The sequence below is a fragment of the Bacillus rossius genome, chromosome 3, assembly GCF_032445375.1.
Source record: "Bacillus rossius redtenbacheri isolate Brsri chromosome 3, Brsri_v3, whole genome shotgun sequence".
NCBI lineage: Eukaryota > Metazoa > Arthropoda > Insecta > Phasmatodea > Bacillidae > Bacillus > Bacillus rossius.
This window is the reverse complement of record NC_086332.1, coordinates 122,809,503-122,822,856: the sequence shown is the minus strand read 5'-3', so window position 1 is coordinate 122,822,856 and position 13,354 is coordinate 122,809,503. Positions and strand designations below refer to the sequence as shown.

Here is a 13,354-nt window from a genome sequence, read left to right as displayed (position 1 = left end):
ACTTTGTATGCTGCTTATTTATTCAAATTATTTTTAAGATAATAGACATAATTTACTTATGTTGTTCGAGTATTAGGACAGTATGGTCACGTTTTAACTTATGGTAGTTTTCCGTCGCCCCCAGACGGAATTCTTTGATTACGGTAGTCTTCCAGTATGGCGGTCTTCCAGTATGGCGATCTTCCAGTATGGCGGTCTTCCGTCGCCCCACCTCCCCAGTCAAAACAGGAGGAAAAGTACCATATTTTTATTTTTACAGATGGTGACTATTTAGTATACAGTGCTGCTTCCTATAACCCATTTTTGGAAACATTTGTTTCTATTAGTGCGCGATCTGTTGAGTTGATTTATGACTGGAACTATAGAAAGTAACCGTCAGAAGCGCTATCTGTAGCCTTTTAACTTAACCTAAGAAACAGCTAGGGGGTTACAGTGCTACCTAGCGACGTATTCTATACACTACTTCGAGAGCAAAGCAACTGTAATCATTCCATGGAGTGTATAAGGAAATATGGTAGAATTCCACCTCGTCCTTTGAACATAAGGCAGATTTCCGTTATGTTACTTTTCCGCCTTTTTCGAAGAGGCCAGGTGGAATACTGCCACTATGGTAGTCTTCCGATATGGCAATCTTCCGCGCCCCCTTTAAAAGTAATGGATTTTGTATTTTTGATGAAGGTAGTGAAATTATGATGTGCAAGTATTGCGACAGTCGTGTGGACTGACTGCGGAAAGACACTTGCAAGAAGCATGTTCAGGGAGAGTCCCATAAACGGAAAAGAGAAGCACACTTGAAAACTCATTCAACCCCGAAGCAGTTGAGCATTATTAGTGCACTGAATCGTGGGCAGAGCAGTAGGGAAAACAAAGAAGAATTTATTGCGGACTTCACGAACATGTTTTTAGATGCCAACATACCACTATAAACGGCAGATAACAACTCCTGTCCGTGCTGGCTTCAAAAATAAGTACCTGTTAAGTAGGCCTAGCTATACATTTAGTGTTTAACTGTGCTAAGACTAAATTATTAAAATATTTGTCTTAATGAAAACTGTTCATACCATAAAAATGATTATTTATAGAAAATATAATACTTCAACTTTACATTTATTTCTTTTTTAATTACAGGTGCTGGAGATATTCCAACTGCTCGGGTATTGCAAGATATATATCTACCCAAAATTGGTGAGGCCACTTCTGACAATGGTAAAGAAAGCTGTGGAAAACCAGAAAGTTGCTCTTATTTTTGATGAAACTACAGACAAGAAGGGACAATGTGTTTTCATTATTTTAATTCGTGTTCTCGCAAGTACCAGTGACCAAAAGTTGTTTGTAGGTGGTGTAAAAGAACTTGACAGTGCAAATGGCACAGAATGCACCCATGCAATTTTGTCAATTGTTGCACAAGTCAACATAAAATTTGATAATATAGTTGCTGTGGTGAGTGACTCCGCACAATATATGACCAAGTGTGTAACTTTAAAGGTTGTATTTTGTGAGAAAATGGTTCATGTTCAGTGCTAGGCGCACAAACTTAATCTCATCGCAAGTTTGTGGAGCCTCTCTATGTCAGAGCTGAATACATTTGTTAGTAATGTCAAACATGTATTTTTGAATTCCAGGAAACGAAAGCACAGATACGCCACACATCTGAAACAAAAGTACCCAGAACAAGAAAAAGATGTCAAAATATTCCCAGCACCAGTTTTGACCAGGTGGAATTCTTGGTTCCATTCCGTTGAATATACTGCAGAATACATTAATGATCTAATGGAATTTCTCAATGGAGAAGATAGTGGTGATTCGACAGACTATTTTAAGAACTTGAGTGACTGCCAGCTTGCAATAATTCTGTGCTCTACTGAATTTCTCGTGGACCATGGCAAGAAACTCACAGAAAACATCCTGGAGCTTGAAGTTAGTAGTTGTTACTCTTTAAAAAAACTCTATTCAAAGTTGTATGACTTAGAGAATAACTTCTTATTGGTTAGCAGGGGAATTTTTGGAGACAACATCTGCTGCCCTTTCAAAACTCACTTCAGCTGTCAAGTCAGATGAAAGATGAACTGAAGAGCTTAGGAGTGAAGTAGCTCGCAAAGCTACAAAACCTCAGGGCAAAAGACACTGCTAAAGAGTTCTTTAGCACTGTTGGGAAACTGTTTGCTGCTCGAAACATTGTGAGCAATAATGTTGATGTGAAGCTGTTCACAACTGCTAACCATCTTCTTCTTATCAACTCTTGTTACAAAGAAGGAATTTCTCGCACTTGCACTTGCACTTGCACTTCAGATGCAAGTTTCCAATGATTTGAAAGAAGGGCTCACTTCTGACATCTGCCAGATTTTGCAAGGATTGCAAAGTGAACACAGCAACTTTGTGTCACAAACTTTAGCAGTGCTGTGGATACCTGTTTCAAATGTGGACAGTGAAAGAGCATTTTCATCATATGGCCAGATATTTTCTGACCTGTGTACTGGTTTAAAAATCCAAAACATTTAAATTATGCTTTCAAGATATTTCAATGGACGTCCTTAATTGTATCATTATTATTATTTTGATTTGTTTTGAAACATATATTTTTTTTATTTACTGCAAGCCATGTGCACTGAAGTGGCTTTAAAAAACAAATACAAAATACATTATATACTAAATTGCTTTGATTTATTATGCTATTCTTATGTTAATAAAGTGTATGCATACGTATTCGTGTAAGAAATACTGAGAGAAAATAATTTTCAAAAATAAACCTGGTTTTCCGGTAATTTTTATTACGATTTTTAACATCCCTTTACAGTTTTTTTGACGAAATTTTATACTGCTTATACCTATTTATAATGATGAAATTCCTCAATTTTATTTACTACTTTCGGGTGGCCCTAGTTATTGACATTGCCTTGTCCAGCAATATGACCAAAGAAATATAACCCTATGCTCTGTAGCAACTTCAATAAATATTTAGTGTTAGCAGATAGTATGGATGAAAATGATGGGTATGATAATGAACATATTAAATTATCTCCATCAAACGTAACTATAATCTAGATAGTTGCAGTATATAATATATAAATTACTGAAATAATAAAAATTGTGTTCAGTATGTTAACAATATTTTAATAAATTTATTTAGTTGATGAATAAACATGCATATTCTAGTAAAATACCTATATCAATATCCAAATAATAGCTTTATACGTATACTTTTACAATAACAAATAAAATTATGATAATAATGAGCAAACCCCAGGTGTATTTAAAATATAAACTATATAATGGCTTGGAAAGTAATTATGATGGTTGCCTAGCCTCACAGTTTACACACACTTTGAAACTGAATTTATGTAGCTCTGTAACTAGGTAGAGATGAAAGAAGTCTTTATCAGGGTGTCTACCCATGTTGGGTCACAGAATTCCTATACAATTCCCGTACACTAATAACAAAGTTCATGTACATTTACAGCTTACACTATAACTAATAATTAGAATAATAGCAATGTTAAAAAAAAATGTACAAAAAAGTTCACAAAAAACCTTTTTACCAAAAACTTGGATTTCAAGAAAATTTGTCACAGAAAAGTTAGGCCTAACTTTATGATGATAAAATTTAGCTCATTCTAGGTTACTTTGCACTGCAGCCAAACTTTGCCACATGGCAACTGTAAAATTTTTGACTTTTATCTTTAGAGGCTGTATATATACCTGTACTAGTTTTGTTATTATTTTTGTTTCCCATGTCTGTATTTTTGGTATATTTAACTTATACTGTTTGTGTATTACTTATATTTGTTGGCGTGTCCTATACCATTTGTACAAATGTCTGTATGGTCAAATGGATGAAAATAAATAAATAAACTACACGCACCCAAAACAATGGTGGCAGCAGCACTGTTTTAGAAAGCTGCATGTGACTCGCATGACATTGTGCGCGATATGCCACTTGCCAAATGCAAATTTTGCCAACCAAGTTCCTGTCCAACAGAGTACAGTACACCCGCCCCTCGAAGTAACACGGTAATTCATCCAAAGAAAATGGAGCACTAATCAAAACAGCGCTAATAAAATACGTTTTTAACATAAAAGAGTGCATGTTAAACAAAATAATTGGTTTTACCGCATTTCAAATATGTATGTTTACTGTACCATACTCCACATTTATCCTGTTTAAAAATTGGTTGTCGGTAAAGTCGGTTTACGGACGATAGTTTAACGTGACGTCATAACAAAACATTGATGAAATGATTGCATACTTTTATGAATAAAATTGAATAATTTTTATTTTAATAATAAAGGAATAATAACTTTTCACTTCACTTTATAAACAGTCGAGTGGAAGAGAGATAGATGCGGCGCAAGCGTACAATGAGCGTAACGGGACACAGCCAGGGCCGGCGCGTCCATCCAGGCGAACTAGGAAACCGCCCAGGGCGCCAAGTAGCTGGGGGCGGCGCAGCACGACGCATAACAGCTCATATAATATGTTTAACGATTATTGAAACTAGATGAAAATGGATTTTTGTAACAGTTTGGAATGTTCATATTGATATAAGAAATTATTTAAAGTCCACGGTGACCTGTTTATGATTTGTAATAAGTAAAAAAGTAAAAAAAAAAAACAAACAAGCCTGCTTACATTTGATTGTTAAAAAAATCTTAGGCTTACGTGATGTATTTTGAGGCAAGAATTTTTTTTTTTTTGGGGTGTCCAGCGGGGAGGGAGGGGGGAGGGGCCAAAAAGGTTTTTCGCCTAGGGCGCCAATTTACCTTGCACCGGCACTGGACACAGCGTAACGGAACAACGTGCGTAACGGGACACAGCGTAACGGAACAATGTGCGCAACATGACACTTTTTCGTGCGTGCAGCCGGCGTTCATCTTTTTATTAGACGTCACGTCAAAAAGTTTTTTTTTCTGGAAACGTAATGTGCTGTCAACTTCAACTAGCGCAACCTGGCATGCATGAGATTAACTGACCTCGAAAGCTTCTGACCTTTCTCGCCAGATGGAAGTAGTAGCATAAACATTGCTGTATAAACACGCTCCACGGATATATTAACGTAATATTATTGCTTTTAAACTTTTAACTAGACATAAGAAAACAGGCATCAAAAATTGAATAACTATTACGCAAAAGTGAAAACTAACATTTTTTTAAAATTCGTTTTTTTATTAAAATTATACAAGCGCCAATATTTATTATGTTGCATTGTGTTTGATACAAGAGTGCCGTTGCCATTATGCGTGCGTGTAAATTAAAAAATTTTGTGGACGAAAAAGAACGCTACTTCAAAAAGAGCCCTAATTAATTGGCGCTAATCGAGCAGCGTTACTTCGAGGGGTGGATGTATACTCACACAGAACAAGACTGGCTTGCAGCTGTCGCCGGCCGGCGCAACTAACTTTGTCATACGCGCTTAATTTTTATACACACGTGATAATGGTCGCTTGTATACAAAAATAATACGACACGGCATATAATATGATTTTTGATTCGTGACCACTGAAATTAGCATAAAATTCTTGCATTATACGCCGGCAAATATGATATATTTTGCAGGTATGTTGTCAACTTTCTTCCGATGTTCACGAAACGAAAACAATTTTTTAATAAAAAGATTTATCATAAATAACTTCTGCACACACACAGAGATGCATTATTATTATTACTTACCAACTGGACGAACTTTAACAATAACCACACTATACAACACGCATAAAATAAACTGGATGAAAAATTTAAGCATGAGCAACAACAACAATTAACGAACGACCACAGTAACAAAAAAAAAAAACTGGGCTAGTCCACGCGCCTTACGCAAGTGGTTATCACGATTCCGCGGCAACTTGTGTTGGTTGATCCCATCGTCTGCATTCAGCACTGCAGTAAAGCACCAGTATATTGTAGAGAAGCAATAATCACACGATTCACGATTGTGTTGCAGTAAAATCTTAGCTTTTTAATATTAATATATAAATGATGTTGACGGGCGGGGAAAAGTCAAAAGTTCCCGGACATCGGGATAAATTCCCGCACAATCCCCATATTTTTCCCGGGCAGTATAATTCCTGTACAGTTCCCGTTTTTCCCGGTCGGTAGACACCCTGTTTATAAAGACCTCTGGAAGAATATTGTAGCCATCAGCATAGAAGGGCTATAGCTGGATAAAAATACTACTACTACTACTTCTATGACCAAAGTTCAGTAACTCAAGCTGGATATCAGTGATCATCTCTGGGCGGCTGTACATTGAAACGCCCCTCGTGCCTCAAAATTAAATTATTTTAATTTAATTAAAAATTAGCCTGGAAACTGCTGGGTAAAAAAAAAAAACTAAGCAAAATAAAGTTTTTTACCAGAGGTGGCACGAGGTGGTGAAAAAGACAATTTGGAACTCCCTGTACACAGGCAACTTGGGAGCTAGTGGATCTTTTAAAAGGAAATAGGTGAATATGAAACAAATAAATCACCACATAGGTAGGTTGGTATATAGGTTTCCTGGTTTATTCAGCCTAATTAAAAGTTCAACGTGTTTGTCAATTGTTTTGGATTAATTAAGTTTCACAAAGAACGGTGGGCCGGCCAGATATTAAGACAATTTATATTATATTATATTAATTACACATCATCACAGAACAAAAAACATTAAAATATTCCACCATATTAGATTCTTTCACCGATTACATTGATTATCGTTTCTAATTATCTTACATATTCTTGTGGATTAAGTTATTAAGTCACTGTTCACTGGTATGCATTTTAATAAATTTAGTTCATTGTAAGGGAGAGATATATTTCTAATATCACCCGGGTCTTCAGAGTATGACGTTTGGCCAGGAAAATTCTCTTCTTAAGGGGACTCGGAGCTCGATGTCCCGAATAACACGCTGGGAGCAAATTCGTCCCCCAGCACTCGGAGCCTGGCTCCAGGACTCACGAGATCCTCGTGCAGAAGACCAGGAGGCGCGGACAAAAACAGCGTGGAGGCCGCGGAAGAAACCAAACATTAGGAAAAATTCAAAGAAGTTATAGTTTAACTAATATCTAACTTGCTGCCTAATGACTAAGACTGACTGGCTACTGTTCAACTGGGATCGCATCCCCTAAGACAGCTGACTACATCTTTAATAGAAGGCGATTTCGTCGTAGCCGCGACAAGAGACGCCGAGATCTGCCCGACCTGCAGCGCGGTTAGTAGCCAATCTCTAAGTCCCTTGACGGCGGACCACGCTCCTAATTAAAACGGGCGGTAGGGCCTTAGGGAAAAAGAGGGGGAAGGTTCGGCTCTGGGCCGAAGACATCCAGAGGTGACCGAGTGGTCGTAAGCACGACTTCAGTTGTTTGCGCCGAAGAGCGACTGCCGCTCTCTCTACCGGCGGGCACAGAAAGCAACAAACAATCGACTTCTACAGGCCGCGAGGAGGAAGCACAGGGCCTTATGGCCAGCCAGTGTTGTACTCTGGCGGCCTCCAGGGGAAAGAAAAGGGGGGGGGGGGGGGGTTAACAAGATCACCCACAGGTGTCGCGGGGGTTAGCTCCACACGCTGGCCACAAGAGAAGAAGTTACTGTTTCTGCCGCTAGATGTCGTGGGTGGTCCATCCTTGCACATATATTTTTATGGCAAGTCGTCCTTGGAGTCGGTCACTGCCTGGCGGGGATCATGTCAGGTCAATGGTCCTGGACGCAATTCTTAGAATCAAGGGGGAGGAGGTGGAGTAAGGGGGGGGGGGGGGGGCAGTTAACGCAACGAGGCTGGGAACGAGCGTCCACGGGATCCTCGTTCGTGCCGAGACTCGCTACTCTCAGCGGGTCTCTGAGAAATAGAGCTTGCAGGCCAAAAGCTGCTCTATGCGATTTTAGTCATGTAGGGAATTAATATTACAAACCCCAGACGTGACTGCAGGCAGGAGAAATGTCAACCGGGCTGCCAACGACTTCATTAGACTGCAAAAGATCAGATAGGTCCCTGAGAAAAGGTGCCTGGGTCCACTGGCGCAAAGTTTAACTACGTAGAGTACACCAGCCTAACAAAGTGTAAATCACCCTTTTGTAACTAAATGATATAGAAAAATAAAATTTCCAAAAATAATTTTAAAATTATAATAACAATTAAAAAAATGTGTCGAAATTCCTCATTTCCGGCACAACATGAAAGAGCTCACCAAATATGCCTGCACACCAAGGCTCAGCTCTGACGAGTTCTTCTTGCTCTACATATTGGCATCGACCAATGTGGATGGAATACAAGATCACTTCACATCTTTTTGTCTAACATAAGCTAAATTAGATTTCCTGATTAATGAAATTTTGTAAAAATTAAGCTACTATCATGGCTGTCATGAATATTCTCTTCTCCAGTGCAGGGCCTCTTAGGATATGGGACCGCCCCACACAGAGAAGACATTTTTGAAAGCTCTGGACTAAACTCTCATTGAGAGAAAGTTGCTCCTACTTCCCATCAGTAGCGAATTTTAAAAGTTACTTCAACCTCTCAAATCTCCTTTCCTTCAGTAGTAACATTCGGGAAAGTTGCTCCTACTTCCCTGATCATCTTCCCTTCAATTGGGGCCTTTAAAAGTTACTCCGAACTTCTCAGAAATCCAGAAATCGGTAATGACAGTCGAATGTTGCCCCAATCTCCTTCCCTTCAGTAGCGTTGCTTCGATCTTCCCCAATTACCTCCCCTTTGATAGCGGCCATCTGAAGTTACTCCCAACCTCTCCGATCCCTTTCTTTACGTAGTGACCTTCGGGAAGTGCTCCTACTTCTGATTTCTTCCCTTTGGTAGCAGCCTTTGGAAGTTCCTCCAAACATCATGATCTACTTCTCTTTGGTAGTGCCCTTTGAAAGTTGCTCCTGATGGAAATATTGGGGAAGTTTCAGGAGTTGCTCCTACCTTTGACCCTACCCCACGCTCCTGAGGGGAATATTGATCCACATCAATATATACAAGAGCACTAATAATGCTTAACTCAAGAAATGTGAATATATCTTTGTCATTAAGATATGGAAGCCAGCAATGATTGTACTACTGTTTCCTGATTAGAGGTAGCTTAAAAATATATTTAAAAAAAAGGTTTTGGGCAAATTCAAAGAGTTATTGGATTGTTTTAAGTTTTCCAGAAATGAACAGCAAGTCTATCACATTTTTTAGTTTAGTACTAAGTTATCAAATTTTTTTGTTTGCTTTATAACAATAATACAGGATCTACGTGAAAAGATCCTCTATGTAAAACTGGCCAAGTTAGATAAGCAAAAAATAAGTATAATGTTTCATACTTTACCTTCTCAAAGTTTTTCAGTTCAACCACATATTCAACGTCTGCATGAGGTGGAATGTTGCACTCTGGTTTACCAGCATCCTTGAAGGCATACTTGGACTTGAGCAAAATGCGAGACTTCTCACCCTTCTTGAACTTCTCGATAGCTCTTTCCAGCCCATCACACACGCCGTACTCGCTGCCTTCTCCCAGTGGAAACGTTACGTCTCTCTCCTCGAACACCGCACCGTCATACTTGCCGACCAGATGAACTGTAACAACCCACTGTGCTTTGATTGAACTGCCAAGTTATGCCACTGATGAAATGCTCAAAACACGCCCGAGACACTTACCTTCGACAACAGCTCCGTCGTTGGGAGTTGTGTAGCCCTCTCCTTTGGAAATTTGGTTTCGAGTAATGCCGCCATCCTTCTTCTGACTGAGATCCTCTCCCGACCAATCCAACATTTCGATCTGCAAACCAATGCTAGCATCAAAGGCATGTTTCTACAATGGTTAAATGATGGATAACATTAAGTATCAAATATTCTAATAACACATACAGAATATACGCTTAGCATTTAAAGAACTATGCTCGAGATGACTAAATAAAGCAAATATTTACACACATGCTGTGCATATGCACATAATTGTGGACATTGTATTTGATACGGCATTGGAAATAGATTAAGTAAAGCTGATTATTAACATTAATAATGTTTCATTTTTTTGACATATTTTAAGAATCAATTTTTATGACTGTTTTATTTAGCTCTAAATTTAAACACCGATATAACTTTTAATGTAATAGATGCATGCATGTTCCCCATTTGGCCATTACCTATCATGAAAGGTTTGGCACACACAATACAGAACTGAGCATGGAAATAGATAATTGCATTTATGATTTACTTAATTTTATTTGCAACTGATAGAATAACAGGATTCCACTCTATATGATCAAATAATATAGTACACATTGTAACGTTGCAGAACCCTGCCCTCCAAGATAAATAATTTTCTTTTAAACTTCTTTTTGTATAGGTAAATATAAATAAGTCAATGTTTTTAGAGTGGTGTGTATGTTATGAGACAGTATAATCAGAAGTTATGGATACTAATATATATTATTTTCACTTGCTATGTTTTTAAGAAGGTATTTATTATTTTATTAGACATTTTCAATCATTACTATTTTTTTTATGTAATTATTCACAAATGAGCCGCTGTACTAGATTTTTGCCTGTTTTGGCCTACCTTTTCAGGTTTTTCTCAATAAGTTTAATTTTGTAAAGTAATTCGTATTATGATTATTGTTCTTAATTTTAATTAACGTGTTGCAATATAATTATAGATCACGGGACTGTGTCTGGGCTGGGGTGATGTGTAGGGAGAGAGGCATAAGAGGCCTGTAAGTGTAAGTGAGAAAGAAACAGTGCTTCCCCGCCAACCGAGATAAAGACGGGAATTCCCCCACTGCGTGGGAACTGAGTGATAACTGCTGTCTCACGATGTGGGAGAGAGAATGAGAATGGGAGTCCCTGATTTCGATGTGAAATTGAAAAGAGACAGATCAAGGGAAGCCCCGAGTTCTGTGTGTACAGGGTTTTTCATGTATTGTAATTTGTTCTCTGATTGGCTTGTATCTGTAAGCGTGAATGAAGCGTGTGTGTGATTGGTCGGTGAGGTCATGTGACGTCTACTCCCTGCGTGGAGGAGACGGTGGCTTCTCGCAAATTATGTAGAAGTTATTGAAGAGATAATTTAACGTTGGTGGTCAGAGCCAAGCCGATTATTAAGTTAACCTAATTTTTTTTTATATTTCGTTCGGACATGGATTAGAAATTGTGACCATCTTCGTCGGCGTTTTGGCTCGTGGCGAAATTCGTTTTCGCTGGGTGCGGTCATGTTTAAGGCCGCACTAATTTTGTATATTTGCAGTAAAACATTACTGAAGGACGCTATTTTTTCGTTAATTCTCATCACGCGAACTGAAGGCATTTTTCGCCGGGCAGATGTATGTGAAATGAGTGAGTAACCTCTTTTGGAAGTGTTTGGATTTGTCTGTGCATTCTATCTGAAAAAATAAAAACAACAAAATTACAATCAGCGTTGAACATATGTTTATTTTTGTATATAACGAACCGTTATATTTGGTGGCCGGCCTCGCGGCTTGAATTTGGACACGACCCTGAGATTAAGACGGACATTTCGGCAGCGAAGAATAAAATATAAACATTCTTAAAACAGTTCGTGACTATGATAACCTGAAATAACGAAAATTTATGACTAATATTGAACAGTTTAGAAGAAACAGCAAAATGTATCCAGAACTGTTGGCGCAGTTGAGCGGCGAATGTGGCAAGAGACAACGGGCTGTTTCAGCGAGTGAAGTGTTCCAGAGAAACGGCGGAAAGCGGTACATCGCGGGACAGAGCCACCCAAGGCACCATGGGACTTCAGGCCTGTCTCATCGCAGGACTTCAGGACCTCGACCAGACATCGAGATCGTCACTTCGCGGGACATCGGGAGAGAAGGGCCCACCCCTCAGGAAACTATAAAGACAAACGACATGGCAGACAAGAAAACTATCACAAACATGGAGGTTAGTCAAGGGATTGTCATAGAACCACAGATCGAAAGAGTGCAAACCGACACGGAACATGTAAATATTTCTAGGCCAACAACTGATACACAGAGTAATGTTACTAGCACACTTAATGCAGACGACTAGACACGAATCGCACAACTATTAACAACACAGTTGGAAGAGATGTCACGTAGACAGTCGGAAGAGTCGCGTAGACAGTCGGAAGAGTCGCGTAGACAGTCGGAAGAGTCGCGTAGACAGTCGGAAGAGTCGCGTAGACAGTCGGAAGAGTCGCGTAGACAGTCGGAAGAGTCGCGTAGACAGTCGGAAGAGTCGCGTAGACAGTCGGAAGAGTCGCGTAGACAGTCGGAAGAGTCGCGTAGACAGTCGAAAGAGTTAACGCGTAAGCTAGCTGATAAAATTGATAAAGTCAATGATAGAATGACAGAAGTCGTACAACATTTCGCTTCGCAAATACACGAAACCCGTAATGAAATATGGACTTTTAACGAGTCGGTAAAGACTAAATTCACAACGGTAGATGAACAGATATCCGACAGAAATCAACGCCTAGTCAACACCGAGGCAACATGTCAAGAAACTGCAAAACTTACAGCATAGGAACAGATTTCGCAGTAAGCTCGTACTACGGAAAATCAGTTCGCAGAGGTTTGTACAGAACTACGTCAACACAAAGTAGATACATCAGACGAAATTCAAATAGTAACTCACTGAATCGCGCAATTAGAGAATCGAGTTCAAGGAATTTCACTACAACGCGCAGACCTACCAACTGCGAGTTCAGACACTACAATTCCATTAGAAACACGTGCTACATTTTTATCTATACCTGTGCACAGTAATATCACGGGCAATGAAACGCGAGGGAAAACAGTGCATACAGTTGACAGACAACCTATTGTGATGATTGATCCTACATCAGTTTTGAACCATTCTTCACGTCATTGGACGGAGGATAAGCCCACATTCTCGGGTAAATCTCATGAAAATCCACAAAATTTTTTGAAAACTTTCGAAGAGTATGCATCCCATTTTAACCTTAACGAAAGTGAAAAATTAAATTTTTAAGTAGCAGATTGAAGAACACAGCTTACTATTGGTGGGAAGTGCATTATCATGTCATAACTTCTTACGAACAGATTAAGAAATTATTTCTAAATTAATATTAGAGTTTGAAACTACAGGGAAATCTACATGCAATGTTACACGGGAAAAAATTTCATTCAAAGAGAAATAGATCGTTAGAGGGACACTTGAGGGATATGTTCAAACAAACGAGATATTTAGATGTAGAGATGGACGACTGGGAATTTGTAGCAATGGTTTTGGGACAATTACAAATGAGATACCAGCTTTATTTGTCTGGACGAAATTTCAATAATACAGTAGAACCTCACATATCCGACCATGACGGGACCGGGCCATGGTCGGAACGGCAAAAAGGTCGGATATCCGTAGGAGCAAAATAAAAACGTCCTTTCCCAGCTAT

General features: G+C 39.0%; 1 protein-coding gene across 1 annotated transcript in view; it reads right to left on the bottom strand.

Moving 5' to 3' along the window:
* Nucleotides 1-13,354, bottom strand: part of LOC134531215 (FK506-binding protein 59) — a 191,665-nt gene that overhangs the window by 77,384 nt on the left and 100,927 nt on the right. The window contains exons 4-5 of the mRNA XM_063366873.1: nt 9,607-9,727; nt 9,278-9,525 (exon numbers count right to left, since the gene is read on the bottom strand). Of these exons, the coding sequence (XP_063222943.1) occupies nt 9,278-9,525; nt 9,607-9,727 (369 nt within the window). The remainder of the gene's footprint in view (nt 1-9,277; nt 9,526-9,606; nt 9,728-13,354) is intronic.